An 18,735-nucleotide genomic window follows, 5' to 3' on the forward strand; every position below is an offset into this window, starting at 1 on the left:
TACAACTCTTGATCTCGGGGTTGTGAGTTTGAGCCCCGTGTTGGGCGTAGAGATTTCTTAAATAAACAAAATCTAAAAAACAAACAAACAAAACAAAACCCAAAACTTTCTCTTCCTCCCAAACTTTCAGCAGTTTTCAGGAATGAATGGATAGATAGATAGATAGATAGATAGATAGATGTAATTTTATACAAATGGAAGAAGTGTTTTTCTGTGCAGTCCTCATTATTCTTCATTGTAACTCCTTGTGCTTGACCTTTAGGAACAGAACACCGTGTTAGGGAATCGTATCTAATGACACAGTTGATATCTCAATGCCCATCAATCCCTTAAGTATCATCCTTGTTATTTTCCATTAAACAGTTCCTTATATTTTTGCTCAAAGCTCATCTGTTCCTTATTTTTTTTTTTTTGGAGGGGGTTAGGAGAGGAGGTGAATCTCATACAACTTTAGGAGATCATCCTGAACTCAATCCTCATGGCTTATTATGTAAATTTAATAATGTACCCCATAAAGCTACATAGTACAAATATATGACGAGGTAATCCCACAGAAGAAAGGAAAAGGGAGAGGAAAGAAAAATACCAGAGATAGAGACCAAAAATGCAGGACCCCTGGCTTAGGAAAAAACCAGAACCTTGCTGAAAGTGATCGGACAAATTGAAAGGACAAAAAAAAAAAAAAAAAAAAAAAAAAAGCCTTTATCAACTATTTAAAAAAGAAATTGAGGGTTTGAGGTGAAGTGAAGCTTATTTTGTCAACAGGAAGTTACGGTTCTGCACCTCTATTTATATAAACAGCATTTGCTTTTTCCATCTTAGGTTCTGCCCAGAAGTTGTCGTCTGACTGCTGCTTCTGGCTCTGCTTGACTGGTTTTTAGAGAGGAAAAAAAAAAAAAAGAAAAAGAAAGAAAAAAACCGTAGCCACACGTTCCTTTCTCTACCGCAGAGAACCTCAACAAGTCACTTTCCCTGATGTTTGGTTAGTGAAAATGCTAAATGATACAGGATTTTGATTTTGATTAGAGTTCTGTATTTTTAACCAAATCTTTGCCTCCAGGAGGGGACAAATCCATAAGGACAGTCCTGCCTCCCTTCCACTGGGCCCCTGATGTCTTTCCGTTCTACCCTGTGAAAGTTCCAGGTCTCTCAGAACCTCTTCGCTGCACTCCCTTTTCCCATCAGATCTGTGAATTCTTCAAGCATCCTGGTCCCCTGTCTTGATGTCAACCTGTCATTACTCTCCCATCCTCTGACTCCCCTTGTCTGATGCTTTTCTATCTTCTTTTCTGTTTCTTCTCAGAATTCTTTCTTACGGTTGCTTCGGTACAGAAGGAAGGAGAACCTTAGAGGTTGCAAGTTGTTTGCGCCTCGGACCGGGTGTAACATATCTGGTTACACACAAACACCCCGAAGCAGAGGAGGGAGGAGCTTGTGGCTAGCAACATATACGACTTGATGTCATCAAAAGTAAGGCTCAGAAGTGGGGAGACCAGCTGGGGTTCGCACCATCTGCCTGTGAGTCAAAAGAATACTCAGAGAAAGTGTGCATGGAACTATATTTAGAGTACAGTGCACACTTGAATTTTTCCCATTCAAGGAGAAAGGAGAATTTTCATAAGCGTGTTTTATAGAAAAAGTTAGGCTCAGAGCCAGATCAACTCAATCTGGGCAGAGAAAACAAGAGTAGACTTCATGGATAGGCAGATGACACTGCCATCTTTCAAGGTGTCAGGAAGGCATACAATCTCAAAAATTGCCTGGAGATACTTTCACAAAATCCTTTAGTTCCGACATTAAAGTTGCACTGTTTTGTTTCAAAGAATCATTTTTCGTCAAACTATAAGTTCCTTGCTATAAAATATGGTCATTTGTGCTCACCAGGAAAGGGATAATATTAATGCCTGAAAGAGAACAAGGCTTGCAGATCCTTTCATGGAAGTGACCAGAGACGAAAACTAGAGCATCGGGAACCTCAAATGGGGACAAGGGTGAAAAACAACAAAAAGGAGGTGAATGAAATTCTGCCAGGGGGCAAGGGTACACGGGGAAAGAACAGGACCAAAACAACATCCTGAAACAGACCTGGCACTGTCCTTAGGGGGAAGTTGTGGAGGAAAGACAGAATGGGAAGCAAATTAGAAATGTTGGTGGCACCGGGGTGGCTCAGTCAGTTAGGCGTCTGACATCGGCTCAGGTGGTGATCTCGAGGTTCGTGGGTTTGGGCCCTGCATCGGACTCTGCGCTGACAGCTCAGAGCCCGGAGCCTGGTTCAGATTCTGTGTCTCCCTCTCTCTGCCCCTCCCCCGTTCACACTCTGTCTCTGTCTCTCTCTCAAAAATAAACATTACAGAAAAAAGAAGTGTTGGTTTATATGTCAAGAGTGAAAAAAAAAAAAAAGGTCAATCACGTAAGAACAATGAGAAATGGAAAACACTGGCACATGATCAAGCAAAAGAGAAGGGAGTGAAGCATGAACCTTTACCTAGCAAGACTGTTGGTAGGTAAAGATTGTCACACGGAGCAGGAAAGAAAAGGAACTTTCTGGTGAATTGAGGAGTTTTCTGGAGGAGAGTAAACTGGGGTGTTGGGAGAACCAATGGCAAAATTGTAGGAAGGGTGCAATAGAGAATAGTGGAGAGCGATACTGGCACTCCCTTTTCCCAAGGGGGATGAAAACATCAGTTGGGGTCTTTCTAAACATAGAAGAGAAAAAGAAACAGATCAGAGACCGCTCTTTTCTGAGGAGGAAATTAGAAACATTTATTTTAGAGTGTTTAATTTGCAATATACACAATCCTGGGATTGGGGTGCTCCCTTGGAGGGTCACGTTCGTGGAGAGATTGTTAAACGATTCTTGGAGACTCTGCCTGTGAGTTTTCTCTACAGTGGTTACAATATGCATTCAACATGTCTGTCTGTATATGAGCAAATTTACTTTTAGAGGCTGTGGGGGAGAGATTACATGCTTTGGTCTTTTCCTAGCATTTCTCTTCAATCAGCTGAGCAAATCCCATTAGGCTAAACTGTTTCTCAACCTCCAGAGTTTGATCCTCATTTACAGTTTTCTTACAATATGAAAAGGATCCAACACTGCCAAGTGGAATTCTGTGGCGTATAACTTGCCTCAAATTCCTCTATTTCCTACTTGAATTTCATTGGCCTCTGTGGAACGTTGCTGAGTTCTTCAGGTAGAAGGAGCTACAATCTGTAATTGGCCACTTACAATGGGATTTTTTTTCTATTACGTTGTGGACTGCTTCCTAATATAAGATATCTCTCCCCTCATAAAGCAGACATGGTGGTTGTGAATCAGATTGCATCTAGGCTTCCAGAAATACGAATCATGCATTTAAATCTTAAATCACAGAATTAAAAAACCTTAGAACTCACATAAACTTAACCTTGTCGTGGTAAAGATGGGGACTTTTACCAGGGCCTACTGTGGCAGCATGTCTTAAGAATGTAGGTTGTCTGAACATTATTTCTTTTATTCTTTCTTATAAACCACTAGGTAAACTTTGTCTGCCCATTAAAGATGAGGTCTGAATGTCCTTCTTCAGGCCCCAATCAGGGTCTTCCAGAATCCATTTGCACAATAATCTCTACAGATTTCGTTTAGTAATGGGGTGAAAGGAGTAGCCAAGGAAATTCACACCAACATTAAGTTGTCTAATTAATTTGGGAAGGTGGGCTAACCCCTACCCCACACGACCACAAATGAGTAAGTAAATAGGACTTTTTAGCCCTACTTGCCTGTTTGGGACAACCGCGTGAAAAATTGAATAGGGAACCATGAGTCCAAGTTCCATACTTGGCCTACTCCTCTTTAGCCTCAGCCTTAGCAGATCTCATCTTGGGTCTTTAGATATTGCTGGTAGGATTGTCTAACTCTTGGCCTCAGAAATCTCTGGGACTACGCACATTACCATGACTCTTCCGGAAGACCCGCCAGGCAAATCCAGCAAAATAGTTAGCATAAGAGTAAAGAGGAGCTTGTAAATGGGGAGTTCATCTAGGACAGGCTTGAAAGTCAAAGAAATGAAGTCCTGTGGCCAAACTAGTGACAACTTCTTCCACCCTAAGATCTATTTCAGACAGATTCAAATTGTAAATATTAACCTCACGTTTATTTTCCTTTGAAACCGTATGTAGATTGTTTGTACATAAGCCACTTGGTTATCATTGATCTACTATGTCTATGGTAGTGAGAAGCGGCAAAACCATGCTATAATAACGACTTTGTGACCGGTCTGGGTAATAAATCAGGGAGTGGGGGGCCAAAGCTAGACACTACAAAGGGATTGGTTTAAGAACGACTAATGTCTATGGGTTAGCTGACAATGGTTGGTCTTGTTAGAGCATTCTCTCCCTCCCACCCACATGTTCTTCCTTCCTCTTCCTTGATCATCACAGACCACTGGGTCTCTGCACGTTCACATTTTCACAGGGAGGAAGTCGGAAGTAGTTGGAGCGGCGGAGTCGCCTTGGGGGTAAACCAGCCATCTGACGGCAAAGTTCATCTAGAAGAGAAGCAGAGAATAATGCCCAAAGGGCTGGCGTTTGGGGAGAAAGAGAAGACCCGGGGCTTCTGAGTGGCTCAGTTGGTCGGGTGTCCGACCCTCGATTTCAGTTCAGGCCGTGATCTCACGGTTCATGAGTTCGAGCCCTGCCTTGCCCTCTGCGCTCAGAGCGCGGAGCCTACTTGGGATTCTCTCTCTCTCTCTCTCTCTCTGCCCCTTCCCTATACGTTCTCTCTCGCTTTCTCTCTAAGTAAATAAACTTCTGAAAAAAGAAAGAGAAGACAGCAGTGTGCTGTCGTGAAAGGTTGAAGAGAAACAGATCTGGATTAGAACCCCCGATCTGCAGCTCACTGGGTATTTATTGCTTACTAGAAAGTTACTTAACTTTTCTGAACCTCACTATCCCTTGCAGTGAAAGAAGCATGAAATACCTGCCTCAACAGTGTAGTTGTATTAAAACAAAATAATGAATGCTAAGCACCTAGCACAGGTGGCTGGCCGGTGAATTTTAGGCTGCTCTACACGCCTAGCTCCCGATTCTTCTAATCATGGGCTTATTAAATAGCAAAAAAGTGACATTCAGTTATTCACTATCTATCTAAGTGTTTACTGTGTGCAAATGGCTAACTTTAGTAAGTCCCCTGAGACACTTGAAAGTGCCTGAGTCCCAAATACTCATCCTCAGTCTCAAGGTGCTTCCCTTGCAGGTGGCTTGCACAAGGCCAATGGCCAATGGGGGCAAATAACAAGTTTCCTTCTGCGAAGTTAACTACAGCTCTTACTCAGCAGCTCCGTGCAAGACGGGCTGTTGAGTCAGAAGGGGCTGTGTCTGTGGTGCCTTCACCAACCACACTTATCGTTTGGGGCCGGCCAGGGAGAAGGTGAGAGGTATCTTTGTTCCCACAATGCACGGTGTATAACCACACACGTTGGACCCTTTTAATTGTTTTTATCAGGTTTTTCTACCTTCCTCTACCCCTGAATTTTTGCATTAAGTAATGTAAATAGTTCCTGGAATTGATAAACTGTTTCAAATGTAGCCAGCTTCTAAATGTCCTGTTTTGTATTTACTGATAGGCTCTGTCCAAACATCAATTGTCTCCAAATAGTGGAGTTGTTTCTTTTTTTTTTTTTTTCCTTTAGAGAGGTTTTTTTTTTTTTTTTTCATTTGTGAACATGGCTGCCGGTAGTAGAGTCTATTATTTGTGATGGCTGACTTGGCCTTTTTTTTAAAGTTTTTATTTATTGATTTTTAGTCATCTCTACACCCAACGTGGGGCTTGAATTCCCAGACTGAGTCAGCCAGGTGCCCCTGATTCGGCCTTTTCACCTAGAACTCCAGTGAATGATCTCCAAAACAGTTCCAGCTTCAGAAAGCTCTCTCTATGGGAGAGGTTGGGAGTTACAATCTTGCTGAAAAGAGATCCAAGATATTTTCCTTAGGGTTATCTTTATATACGAAGCACACTGCTTTACCTTGATTGCTTATCTAGCACAAGTTGGTGGGGCAGGCACTGATGGAAGGTCAGGGGGTGACCTAAAGCCCTCCTCCGAAGCCAGACCTTGGATCCATCAGGATCACGTCTCTGTTTACCTCTCTCATCATTGCCCCTCCCCACTAAAAAACCAGATATCATCTTACCTTTCATTACTTCATGTTCTTTACAGACCAGACGAGAGCAGATCTCATTGTTGATGATGTACATACGTCGTAAACTGCCAGAGTCCCAGTAACATGGTTAAGGAAAGAGACAGCAAAAACCATCGGGAGGGAGAACTCTAGTCTGTATATAGGCCAGGGGTGCCTCGTCAGCTCCTGTACTCCCCACTCTCCCCTGTCTGTTTTCCTCCTCTCTCGATTTCTTTCCTTAAGTATTTTGGGCTGATTTTTCCCTCCCAGAGGAGGGAAGGGGACGGAATGGTATTAATTGCTCTTAGTGCCACTTTGCACATTCCTCCTGGAGTCAAGCCTAATACTGCTCTTCACTATTTCTGACATTGAGAGCTGGACCCTTTGCTTCAGCCTTTTTCTATGGGGTCATAGATTCACTGTAGCAGTATTTCTCTCATGACTGTCCTTTCTCCAGCCCTCACTTCCCTTGCCTTCTGACATCTAGTCTTAATAGTCAGTCTGTTTTCCGCGTAACTCAAGTCCGACTCCAGGTTCTATCTGGCACCGCCCTGAGAGGGTCACGTTCAAAATTTCTCTGCCACTAAAGGCTGAAGTTCCACAGTGGGTGCTCACTGCAAAGTTACTGACATGAAACCACTACCAGGGAAGGCGATTTCTGCACATCCTGGGATCCCTTACCTAGTGAAACATAACTGGTGAATGCATTGCTTGACTGGCCGATGCACCGAGTAGAGTCTCGTGCAAGCAAATTTTTCATCCCGGCAATCTGAAAAAGTCCGATACAAAAAAAACAGGGAGAGGCATGAACAAAGGATTAAAGACATGGAGGAAGGTACAGAGAGCGGGGGGGAAAATACAAAGTAGTCTCTCCACAGGATCATTGTAATGTGGGGAATGCCCTTCCTGTTCAACAAAGCAGAACAGTAGGAACCTGGCTGAAATAAAATTTAGGTGCTTTCCTACCTGGACCCAGAAGTAGCTAAAATAATCTCTGAGAGTTCTTCTAGGAAAGTCTTTCTAGGGTTATCCAGGCGGCAGTGTGAAATACCAAACTGAAATGAAATGCTGCTGCCTCCATTCTCGAGAATAAGAACTCTTAGGTGGGTCACAGTTTCTGTTGCAGTAGTTTTCAGTCCTAGCTGCCCATCAGAACCATCAGTACATCACAGAAAGCAACTTTGCCCATGACACCTACAGTCCTCTTGTCCTTGCAGTCGGTTCCCCACACACTAACCACCACAGAAAGTCCAAAGGTAGCTCAGGAAGAGGACTGCTTTGGGATCATCCAACAGTGGTCCCATCTTTTCTTCATGACCTCGAGGACAGGAGGTCATAAAGGAGAGCAGGAATGAAGGGCATTAAAAATACTCTTTGAGAAAGAATGGAAAGCAAACTAGAAGGTACATCAAGTACCCGCCAAAGAACAAGGAGATAAGGAATCCCCAAGAAGAAAGCTGAAGAAAAAGACATGCAAAAGGCAATCATACCTGCTGTGGTATTTTTATCATTGGCCGGAGCTGGAAGGCAGAAATTTCATTCAGTTATCATGAGTTCTAGAACTTACTACCTCTGTAACCTAGAATATCCTTTTCCCTTTGTAACCCTGGGGCCTCACTTGGGGCCCATATGGGGCACCCATTAATAAAAAAGTGAGGCACCCATGTTGCCTCACTTGGGGCCCATATGGGGCACCCATGAATAAAAAATGGGTTGATACTGCTTTTAGCAACTTCTAAAAGAAAGCCCATAATGGACTGCTTTGATCCACAAAACTGAACAGATTTAGAAGTTAGGATGGGAAATCTGATTTTGCCTCTGTCCTCTCTCTTCTAGAATCGAAAAATTGATGGCATTTTGAGTAGCTTTGTGTTGTGGCTGAGAAGCAAATTTAGTATGGACAAAGGCCATATGCCCAGAAGAGCCGCATCCTAGAGCGAAGGAGAGAAGAGATTGTTATCCTGTAGAAGCTCTTGCTCATCAAGGAAACTTTCTTCTCTGTAAATCGGATACATCGTCATGGGTTCTTAGATGAAAGTGTTATTCGGCAAAGAATAGCAAAAGTCACAGCCATAGCCAAACCTAACCTAGGGTCAAGTTAAACACGGGCTTAACTTGTAGAATGAATAATAAATCAAGGAGGGAATCGTCTTGAAGGAATTCACTAACCATGGGAGTGATGTGTACAAATGCCATTGGAAGAGTTGTTTATAGTCAGGATACTATAGGAATATGCTGGGTGGTCTTATCTACCCCCTAGTTGCAATTGCGGGCTTCTCGGCTGAGAGTTCTCCAGCTTCTGCTTCCAGCCCAGATCTCTTCTAAGCTCCAGACCTGTAAATCCATCTGCCACTTTAGGGAAGAGTTTGTGGGTATTTCAAAGATCCCCCAAATCCAGTACATCTTAAACTGTCTTATCTTTGAACCAATTCAAATTCTTCTTCAGCGAACGGTACCACCAGCTACCCAACAGAAAACTGGACATCATCTCCACAGTCCCCTCTCACTTACAGTTCACACTTAATTCTCACTACCTCTTCCTCAGTTCAGGCGCTCATCTTTTTACTGGGACTATTGCCATAGCATCTTGACTGGGTTTCTAATTCATAAATCTGATGAGAACCTTCCCTTGTATAAACTATTCTCCGATTGGTTTTTATTTCTATCCTAAGCCTTTGCGCATACTGTTTTCTTTACCCCAAGGCTCTTCTCCCTTTACTTGATTCACTTCTGCTTGTCTTTCAAGAACCAACTTAGTCATTGTGCCCTCCATGGAAGCCTTTCCTAACCCGGGGGACTCTTTTCTCGCATCTTGGACAGCTTCTTTTGCTTATCCTGATTGTGGCATTTTGTGAAACCGAATGAAGTTAAAGTTAGCCATTTGTTGGGGCGCCTGGGTGGCTCAGTTGGTTCAGTGGCCAACTTCGGCTCAGGTCATGATCTCACGGCCAGTGAGTTCGAGCCCGCGTCGGGCTCTGTGCTGACAGCTCAGAGCCTGGAGCCTGTTTCCCATTCTGTGTCTCCCTCTCTCTCTGACCCTCCCCCGTTCATGCTCTGTCTCTGTCTCAAAAATAAATAAATGTTGGGGCGCCTGGGTGGCGCAGTCGGTTAAGCGTCCGACTTCAGCCAGGTCACGATCTCGCGGTCCGTGAGTTCGAGCCCCGCGTCGGGCTCTGGGCTGATGGCTCGGAGCCTGGAGCCTGTTTCCGATTCTGTGTCTCCCTCTCTCTCTGCCCCTCCCCTGTTCATGCTCTGTCTCTCTCTGTCCCAAAAATAAATAAAAAACGTTGACAAAAAATTTTTTTAATAAATAAATAAATAAATAAATAAATGTTAAAAAAAAGAAAAATTAAAAAAAAAAGTCATTTGGGGGCGCCTGGGTGGCGCAGTCGGTTAAGCGTCCGACTTCAGCCAGGTCACGATCTCGCGGTCTGTGAGTTCGAGCCCCGCGTCGGGCTCTGGGCTGATGGCTCAGAGCCTGGAGCCTGTTTCCGATTCTGTGTCTCCCTCTCTCTCTGCCCCTCCCCCGTTCATGCTCTGTCTCTCTCTCTGTCCCAAAAATAAATAAAAAACGTTGAAAAAAAAATTTTTTTTAAATAAATAAATAAATAAATGTTAAAAAAAAGAAAAATTAAAAAAAAAGCCATTTGGGGGCGCCTGGGTGGCGCAGTCGGTTAAGCGTCCGACTTCAGCCAGGTCACGATCTCGCGGTCCGTGAGTTCGAGCCCCGCGTCCAGCTCTGGGCTGATGGCTCAAAGCCTGGAGCCTGTTTCCGATTCTGTGTCTCCCTCTCTCTCTGCCCCTCCCCCGTTCATGCTCTGTCTCTCTCTGTCCCAAAAATAAATAAGCGTTGAAAAAAAAAAATTAAAAAAAAAAGCCATTTGTTTATCTTGTGTATTAGACAAAAAATATCTCGTAGGAGGATATCAGTGTCGTTCACCTTTGTGTTCCCGGTTTATATTCCTATAAACCTAGTAGCAGGTTCTCAGTAACCATTTTTTTAAGGTAATCTAGTTTCTGTCTCCTCTTCTTACATCCTACCACTTATTCCTTGTAGATTTTTGCCCTGATTATTTAAAAAAGCTCAGTTTCTCCAATGTGCCAAGCCTTATTTTGCGTTCACATCTTTGTGCATACCGTCCCTTCTTCGACTGCCTGGCTGGCTCCAATTCTTTCAAGAATCAATTCAACCATTACTTCTAGAAAGTTTCCTTTTGTCTTCCCAAGCAGTGAGTTGTGTATATATTTATCTTGCCTTCACCCATCCAGTCTTGGAAACTTTGAGGGGAATATCGCACTTCGGTGTTTCGGACGTCAGACGCCTAGGACGGTCCCTCCCTGGACCTACTAGGGGATCAAAAATATCACTAATTCAAATTGAACTGTTGGAAGAATTTTCACAAACTGTAGTGGTAGCTATTTAGGAACCTTTAACCAGCTGTACCGCCTTCCGTAATGGGCTCTGGGGAAAGCCCAGAAAGGCCCCAGTGGCCCTGGGATCCCAGATCTGAACTCACCCAGGTCATCTGTGGAAGGCTCGATATCGGCCAGAACTGAAAAGGCACAAAACAGCAGGTGTGAGGAGGGCTTTGAATTGGCAAGGGGGAAGTCAGAGTGGAAAAATGGACGTTATCACGGCAAAGTCAAGGCTACGGCTGGGTTTGTGTGTTCTATCCAAGGGAATAGAGTTAACTGAAGTAAGGGGGAATATTTTTTTGGAGAGTATGTGCCCTACTGGCAGTATCCTTTATTGCACGTGCCTTATGTTAGCTATTAATCCACTTTGTTTCATCTTTTTCAGAAAACGAGTGGGACCCTTTCCTTTCATCCCACTTGTCACTGAACAAAACACCCACGATCCCTCTATCCCTTTCTCAGGGATAAACATACAGGATTAATTCAAGCGCTGGAAATAAATGTTGTGAGCATTAACAAGAATCATGCCATTTTAACAGATCTGTAGTACAACTTACCTGTTTCATCTGTAGAGGGCTCATTCACCAGGTCTGCAAACATGTAACACAAAGAATAAAAAACGCAGGAAGCAAACGTGGCAAAGAGGGAAGGGGAAGGAGGGTAGAGGGGCGATCTTAAAGGAGGCAAGAAAAATCGCAGTGAAAGAGCGTGACCTCTTGGGCCAAGGCGAGGGACTCTCAGAGAAGGCAATGGGAGAGAAAAGATCGGACAGGTTCACAGCAGCAGGGGTGGGCCTCTAGCCCCAGTGTGAAAGCACAGAAATAAAAAGGGTAGCTTACTAGGATCTTCTGTGAATGCTTCTGGAGTCACTGGAGTCACATCATCTGAGCAAAAAAAAAAAAAAAAAAAAAAAAATCAGAAAACATTTTTTTCCAATGTATTTATTTTGAGAGGAGAGAGAGAGAGAGAGACAGACCGAGAGCAGGAGCGGGGTAGGGACAGACAGGGAGAGAGAGAAGATTATGGCCCGAGCCGAAATGAAGAGTCGGATGCTTGATTGACCGAGCCACCAGGATGCCCCCCCCCCGAAAATATTTTTTGGGCGCTCTCCGTCCCCCTCCCCTTCTTGCACTCCCAGGAAGTGAAACTGTCCAGCACGGCTGCCCACACGTAGCGGGTATCCCACGGTTGATTTTCTTTGTTTGCTTCCCGAACCAAGTCCTTTCCCTGCAACCCAAACAAATGTCACGCTTTGCCACTTCCCTGAATATACCCACACAGTCCTAGCCTAGAATATCCTTTTCCCTTTGTGTGCCTTCCCCTCCGTGCCCGTCAGACAATCCTCCACTGGCACCCCCTTTCTTCATGATACGTGGGTTAAGCATAGGAAGAGAAGAATCACATCATTTCGTTGTCCTACCGGATAACAAGCATACAGCTAGCTTGGGTTTCCTGCGTGCCAAGCACCATTGAAATCTGTTTTTACAGATGATAAAATCGAGTGCCACACAAAAAATTTACCCAAGGTCCTACAGCTTGTTAAAAGTACCATGGATTGATGGCCTCTTGGCGATGCTTTCGTTAAATGAAAATTGTCTTTACCAAAGACACTGAGTATGAGAATTACAATTTGGACATAATTGGCTATCCGTTTGCTGAAACGCTTACATATAAGCGTGTTCCCAAAGGGTGATGTGGATGATTTTCTGATGCTCAGTGAGAAGCGAGGTGAAGGGGGTGGGGGGGAGGGGAAATGCCAATGATAGTAGAGAATGACCTTGCAGTTGAACATTGAAAGGTAAAGGCAGGAGGAGACATAATAATAAGCGGTCCCAGCCTTAAGGTGGAATCTATTAGGATAAACAAGCAAACTGTATCAAAACTACAAATAACAGCACTATCCAAAACCAGCTGTCTCTCTCTGCTTTAAAACACAGGGGCACCTGGCTGGCTCAGTCGGTTAAGTGTCAGATTCTGGATTTCAGCTCAGGTCATGGTCTCCTGGCTCGTGAGATGGATCCCCATACCTGGCTCTGTGTTAACGGGGCATGGAGATTGCTACTTGGGATTCTCTCTCTCCCTCGCTCTCTCTGTACCTCCCCTACTCGCCTTTTCTCTCTCTCTCTCAAAATAAACAAACTTAAACAATATTTAGATGTCAACACAGCTTTGTTACTTTGCTTTTTCTTTTTTAAATGTTTACTTAGTTTGAAAGGAAGGGTGTGTGAGCAGGGGAGGGGCAGAGAGAGGGGGAGAAAGATAATCCCAAGCAGGCTCTGCGCTGCCGAGCACAGAGCTCAGAAGGGGGCTTGAACTCACGAAACGTGAGATGTAGACCTGAGATGAAATCAAGAGTCAGACGCTTAATTGACGGAGCCACTCAGGCACCCCAGCATCTAAATATTCAGTAAGTATCCCATCTAGAAGTATCCTTCCTTGTAGACGGCTTGTCATCACAATCTATTTTGCCCACCAGGGGTCACCAAATTCACATAGTTTCCTTTGACTTTTTTTCCTTAACCGTCAGTGTCTAAACGGCAGGTTAAATCTGGAAAGAATAGCATTTTCATAAAGCGTGCCAGAGCGATTGATCATTGTGGTAGAGGGCAAAGAAAAATAAAACATTTTGAAGCAATTTATTTTGAGAGAGAGAGCCCTAGTGGGGGGGGGGGGAGGGGAGCAAGAGGTGAGAGAGAAAGAAAGAGACAATCTCAAGCAGGTTCCAAGCTCAACTCAGCACAGAGCCAGATGGAAACTCAATTCTATGAACCGTGAGATCATGACCTGAGCCAAAATCAAGAGTCCGACGCTCAACCGACTGAGCCACCCAGAACCCCACATCATCCTCTTAAAAAATAAAAATAAAGTCATTAGATCCTACAGAAGGGGCTTTTTATCTCTAACACTGAACATTAGCTTTTCTTCAGGACAAATTTTGGTAAAACAGATCCAAGGCTGGGACGCGTGCATGGCTCAGTCGGTTAAGCGTCCGACTTCGGCTCGGGTCATGATCTCACGGTTTGTGAGTTCGAGCCCCGGGTCGGGCTCTGTGCCGACGGCTCGGGGCCTGGAGCCTGCTTCAGATTCTGTGTCTCCCTCTTTCTCTGCCCCTCCCCTGCTCACGCTCTGTCTCTCTCCGTCTCTCAAAAATAAATAAATGTGAAAAAAAAAATCCAAGGCTGTTGCAATCCTCTAGGACATTTGAAAAACCACTAACCCGAGTCATTCCAAAAACCGTGAGGGACGTGGAGCCTCTCCAGGACACGGTGCCATCCCACCAGTTCCCTTCCTGTCCTACGTTCCAGTCCAGCCACTCACAGAGATGGAAGCAAACCAGTGGGAGAGCGGAGGGGTTGGAAGTGTTTCCTTGCTGTCGCCTCCGAATTTCTGGATAGAGTACTGTTTGCCCGTGTATTCCTCAGATCACCCACCTTATCCGTGAGCAGCCAGTGTATAAATGTTTCTTTAGGGTTCATGCATGTTCTCTGAAAAGAAATCTTAAGCAGGCATTTTTAGCACATCTTCTATTTCTGTTAAAGAAGCATCACAAGGGGCGCCTGGGTGGCGCAGTCGGTTAAGCGTCCGACTTCAGCCAGGTCACAATCTCGCGGTCCGGGAGTTCGAGCCCCGCGTCAGGCTCTGGGCTGATGGCTCAGAGCCTGGAGCCTGTTTCCGATTCTGTGTCTCCCTCTCTCTCTGCCCCTCCCCCGTTCATGCTCTGTCTCTCTCTGTCCCAAAAATAAATAAACGTTGAAAAAAAAAAAAAAAAGAAGCATCACAAACACCTGGAAAAGGACTGGACCGTAACGGGCCCAGAAAAATGAATTCAGAACTCTGATGTGGGTTCAGAAACTGAGGGATTCAGACCTCTTTACCCACAGCAGTGGAAAAAGAAAATGCCATGTTTCCACATTTTTATCTACTGTACCAGGATGCCCAGGAAGAAATTGTATTGTGCCCCAGTGTATGCATAGAAAATTGAAACCAGATTTATATGATGCCGCTTTACTCTTGCAATGTACTTGCAAAGTACTCCTTTTTTGTTTTAGTTTATGCTAATTTATCAAAAACAAAAGGCCAGTTGTGATCTGCTAATTTGATTTTATGATCCATTAATGGGCTCTCAAGGGTCGGGGAAAGTAAGAGATAAATTGTAGTTATGTTTGTCTGGAGGCAGAGTGGAGATGTTCATTGGGGTTTCCTTCGTCAAGCTGAAGGAAGTGGCCCTTTGGAAGCCAAGACTTGGGTTCTGTCCCTTAGTGCCAGAATTTCACTGTCGTACTGAGATGGCTTCTTATCCTGTCTGTCAGTTAGCTTCTCCGTTGTTACGTGGTTGGGAAAATGCTTTCTTTTGTTAGTGGTATTTTCTGAGGAAGCTACGAGATATGTATATAGGAGAGTAAAAATGAGGGATGGTCATGGAGGAGGTTTTGGGAAAGGTATTTCAGTTGACAAACAAAAGAAGTTTTTTGAGAGGATATTAGGATTTTGGAAACTGGTGAATTAGACCTTATTTCCTATAAATTGGCAATATGTCTCTCTCTTATATTACAGATTCTTTAACTGGGACCATTAATCCATATTCTACCGATAAGAACCCCAGCAGATGGGGCGGGCACCTGGCTGGTTCAGTCAGAAGAGCATGTGACTCTTGATCTCGGGGTCATGAGTTCGAGCCCCACATTGGGGGTCGGGATTACTTAAATAAATATTAAAAAAACAAACAAACAAACAAACAAACAAAAAACAATAACCAAAACAAAAAATACACACAGAGCCCGGATCCGTGGGTTTACGTACCTCCTCGTTGACCATTGGCTCCTAGTGGTGTCCAGTCTGTGGCAAAGGAAAGAGAAAAGGGATAAATGACTCTAGCTCTACACCCCATAAAGCTTTTATAAGATGAACCAGAAAATGATGGGAAAATCGTTTACTTGATCTTTCTGCATTGGATTTCTGTATAGTGCCGTACAAAATCAAGGGTGCCTGGCCGGCTCAGTCAGTAGAGCATGCGACCCTTGATCTCAAGGTCCTGAGTTTAAGCCCCACGTTGGGCGTGGAGCCTATTTAACACAAAAATGAAAAATTTCAAAATTACTCAGCCCGTTAGTGCTGACAGGGAAACACTCAAAGAAAAGCAAGTTCCTGGGAACAAAGCCCTGCTTTGCCAAGCCCTGGCTTGGGGGTGCCTTCTTGCCCTCAATCCCCCAGCAGGAGTGGGGTCCTATTGGGCAGACGGGGCCAGCAGCCTTTCTCATGTGCCCTGTTCTATCACAACCTCCATTGTACGAGCTACATTACTGAACAACCTCAAAAGTGATTTTCTCACAGTCTGTATCTGGCAGAATGAGAAAATAAAATAGAGTAGGATTTCGTCAACGTCCGAGGGTTCGCTTTCCGTGGCCCCTCTTCTAGCTCAGTGACTTTACTTGAGTGTGTGGTTAGGCACGCGTTTCTTTGTGTGCGTGTGGATATGCTTGTGTGTTGCGGGAGCCAGTGTTGGTTAAGTGGGAGTGTATATATTCCCACGGGTTCCCTTTATGAATTGAATTTGGTCCAGTTTCTTACTAGCCGTCTCTGTATGTTTGTGCACGCAATTGTGTGCCCATTTCTTTTTTCTTTGGTGTTTGTTTGCTTGTACATTTATGTGTGCGACCCTCTTATGGTTAGTATGGGTCCGAGGTCATCTCTGATCTCCTCCTAGCCCTTTCTTCTCAGACATAAATCTGTTCCTCTCTTTCTTTTTAAAAATTTTTAAGCTTATTTTTTTTGTTTTTGAGAGAGAGAGAGAGAGAGAGAGAGAGAGAAAGCATGAGTGGGGGAGAGGCAGAGAGACAGGGAGAGAGAGAGAATCCCAAGCAGGTCCCACACTGTCAGCGCAGAGCCCGACATGGAGCCCGAACCCGCGAACCACAAGATCATGACCCCGAGCCAAAGTCAGACGCTCAACCGACTGAGCCACTCGGGCACCCCTGTTCATTTCTCTAATGGCTATTCTAGAACTCAGTAGCCGGCGCTCCTGCTGTGGTTCCTCTTCAACTTCCCCTCCATCCTGCCCTCCAGCCTACACTCCACACTCACGTATAGCTGAGGAGCTGGCATTGTAGGGAGGAAAGAACAAAGGTAGGGACTCACCAGAGGGGATGATGAACGCAGTGAGACACAGAAGCACCTTGGGTCCCAAGAGCAGCATATCTGACGGGGGTGTTGGGAGAGTAGAGGTTGTAATGCTCAGGGACACATCAGCATTTTGACTTCAGGCAGGGGTACCTGCAGGGCCCCTCCCCTTGTCTTCCCAGGGTTTTTCCTGGTCCCCCATGTGACTCAAGCCCTTTCTCTCTTTTCGTTCACCCAGCATTCTTTTCCCAATCCTATTCTGTGATCACTTACCATTATTCTAACTCGCATTACTTTTTTCTGCCCAGTCAGAGGAAACTTGGTGTTCTAAATGGTCTGTGCTTGCCCCTACTCTTGGCCTCCTTCATCCCCCAGTGTCTAATTTTCCCTTTTGATATCTGTGGCTATTTTAATATCATCTGCTTAACTTGGTGTCTCCTGTTGAATTCCACGGATAATTGGGATATCCGCTCAATTCTAAGGCAGTGGCATTTCCCATCGCCGCCCCCCCCCCTCCGGCCTTTCAATTTCAACCTCCCCCACGCACAAACACACACACGCGCGCACACACTCCCTCTGTCTGTTTAGGGTTATATACAATCAAACAACTCACTGTGTACTTTTTCTCTGCTCTCTCCACCGAGTCCTTTGGCTGCCGAATGTGTCTCTCCTTCTCTCGCTGTTTCTACTTTGGCTGGAGAATAAGACGAACAGGGCCACTCCCTGGGAAGGACTTCAAATTTGGCCTACTCTGAAACAATGAGATGAGGGAAAGTGAGGGAGAGAGAGAGAGACACACAGAGAAGGAGAAAGCCAGGCTAGAGGAGTGTGATGGGGCTGGACTGGGAAGGGGCTGGGATTCGCAGTCACTCACACCCTCATTCCAAATGTTATGACCACACCAGTGAGTGATATGCCGTTCCCTAGGAGGCCTGGCTCCCGCTCGTGTGCCTTTCTTCCATGAGTTTCTTTTCCCTCTTGCAACCTGGCCCCAGGCCCCAGCCTCCACCCACCTCCTTTTCCTTGGGCTCCTTACCTAAGTAGCTCCGTCTCATTGTTGCACAGTCTGCCCCTTCTCTGGCCGTCTTCTATGTTTGAATCATTCTGCCATCCTCCCCTCTCACTTTCTTTACTCACATTTACCTCTTCAACGCCACCAAATTCCTTTATATCCCCGTGTTTCTCTTTTTTCTTTGCCTCTTTCTTGACACATGCATTCCAGAATGTGGTTCTGCCCCTCCTGCCCCTCCCTTCCCATCCTATTTATTCCATTTTCAAACAAACACAGACACTACATAAGCCTTGCCCAGGAGGAGGGTTGGCTGCTTTAGGCTTAGGAAAAGTTGAAAAATACACTACTCTCTGAATCCTTTTGAAATGTAAGGGAGTTCTGTGAGAGGACATGCCAACCTTCTTCTGTCTTTTGTCTTTGTTTAAGCTTATGCTAAGCATCTTGGTTTCTGGAATCTTATGGACAACATGCTATCTGAAGCCCAAAGGAAATTGGGAGCCAGTTTCATTCTGCTGGCCTTATTCTCCAACCATACTTTTCCCCACATCGTGTAAACATATAGATAACTTTCTCAGATCCAGGAGCTTTTAAGACTTTGTATTTGCTCTTATTCCATAGAAACCTAGAGGTTTTGACTGGTTAAAAAAAAAAAAAAAAGATGATATATCTCCACTTTGGAGGGAACAAACTTGAATTACAGAAACTCAAATCTGAGGGATCATTGACCTTGGACCCATTTAAGTGTCTAAGTTTCAAGTTAATCTGTTGGCTCGTCAGGAGATAAACAATGTAGACCAAAGGAGCTAAATTCGAGGAGAGTACAGGTAGACAGAGAGTGTTAATAGAATACAGACTAGAAAAAAAAAAAAAATAAGGGAGGGGGAAAGGAACGGATGAGGGAAGAGGGGAGGAAGGAAACTAGTTATTTGGGAGGAAGGGAGAGCATTGGGTTTAAGCAGAACTAAGGAAATAGCACCTTCAGCTCCTCCAAAGGGGCTATACGTGTTCCATCTCTGAGACACATGGGTTCTGGTCAC

At 44.7% G+C, this 18,735-nt stretch overlaps 1 protein-coding gene across 6 annotated transcripts; it reads right to left on the bottom strand.

Moving 5' to 3' along the window:
* Positions 1–2,742: 2,742 nt before the first annotated feature.
* MFAP5 (microfibril associated protein 5) lies at positions 2,743–17,873 on the bottom strand. Of its 6 annotated transcripts, XM_003988377.5 has the most exons (11): positions 17,723–17,873; positions 17,300–17,437; positions 16,705–16,764; positions 15,370–15,405; positions 11,409–11,453; positions 11,127–11,159; positions 10,671–10,706; positions 7,644–7,673; positions 6,835–6,922; positions 6,166–6,239; positions 4,112–4,523 (listed from the first exon to the last, which is right to left on the bottom strand). In XM_003988377.5, exons 3-11 carry the CDS (start codon positions 16,760–16,762, stop codon positions 4,411–4,413), a joined length of 513 nt encoding a protein of 170 aa, XP_003988426.1. In that variant the 5' UTR covers positions 16,763–16,764; positions 17,300–17,437; positions 17,723–17,873; the 3' UTR covers positions 4,112–4,410. The 6 variants fall into 6 exon arrangements, with proteins under 6 accessions (XP_006933551.1, XP_006933549.1, XP_006933550.1 ...); XM_006933489.4 differs by lacking the exon at positions 17,723–17,873 and having other exon boundaries at positions 2,743–4,523; positions 6,166–6,307; positions 17,300–17,542; XM_011283787.3 differs by lacking the exon at positions 17,723–17,873 and having other exon boundaries at positions 17,300–17,537.
* Positions 17,874–18,735: the final 862 nt, after the last annotated feature.

The sequence above is a fragment of the Felis catus genome, chromosome B4, assembly GCF_018350175.1.
Source record: "Felis catus isolate Fca126 chromosome B4, F.catus_Fca126_mat1.0, whole genome shotgun sequence".
Classification (NCBI taxonomy): domain Eukaryota; kingdom Metazoa; phylum Chordata; class Mammalia; order Carnivora; family Felidae; genus Felis; species Felis catus.

Coding starts and splice junctions, on each gene's coding strand:
- MFAP5 (XM_003988377.5), bottom strand. CDS start 16,762: ATGCTGCTCTTGGGACCCAAGGTGCTTCTGTGTCTCACTGCGTTCATC. Junction 15,406..16,704: donor TGCGTTCATCATCCCCTCTG/GTGAGTCCCTAC, acceptor CCTTTGCCACAG/ACTGGACACCACTAGGAGCC. Junction 11,160..11,408: donor AGCATTCACAGAAGATCCTA/GTAAGCTACCCT, acceptor ACATGTTTGCAG/ACCTGGTGAATGAGCCCTCT.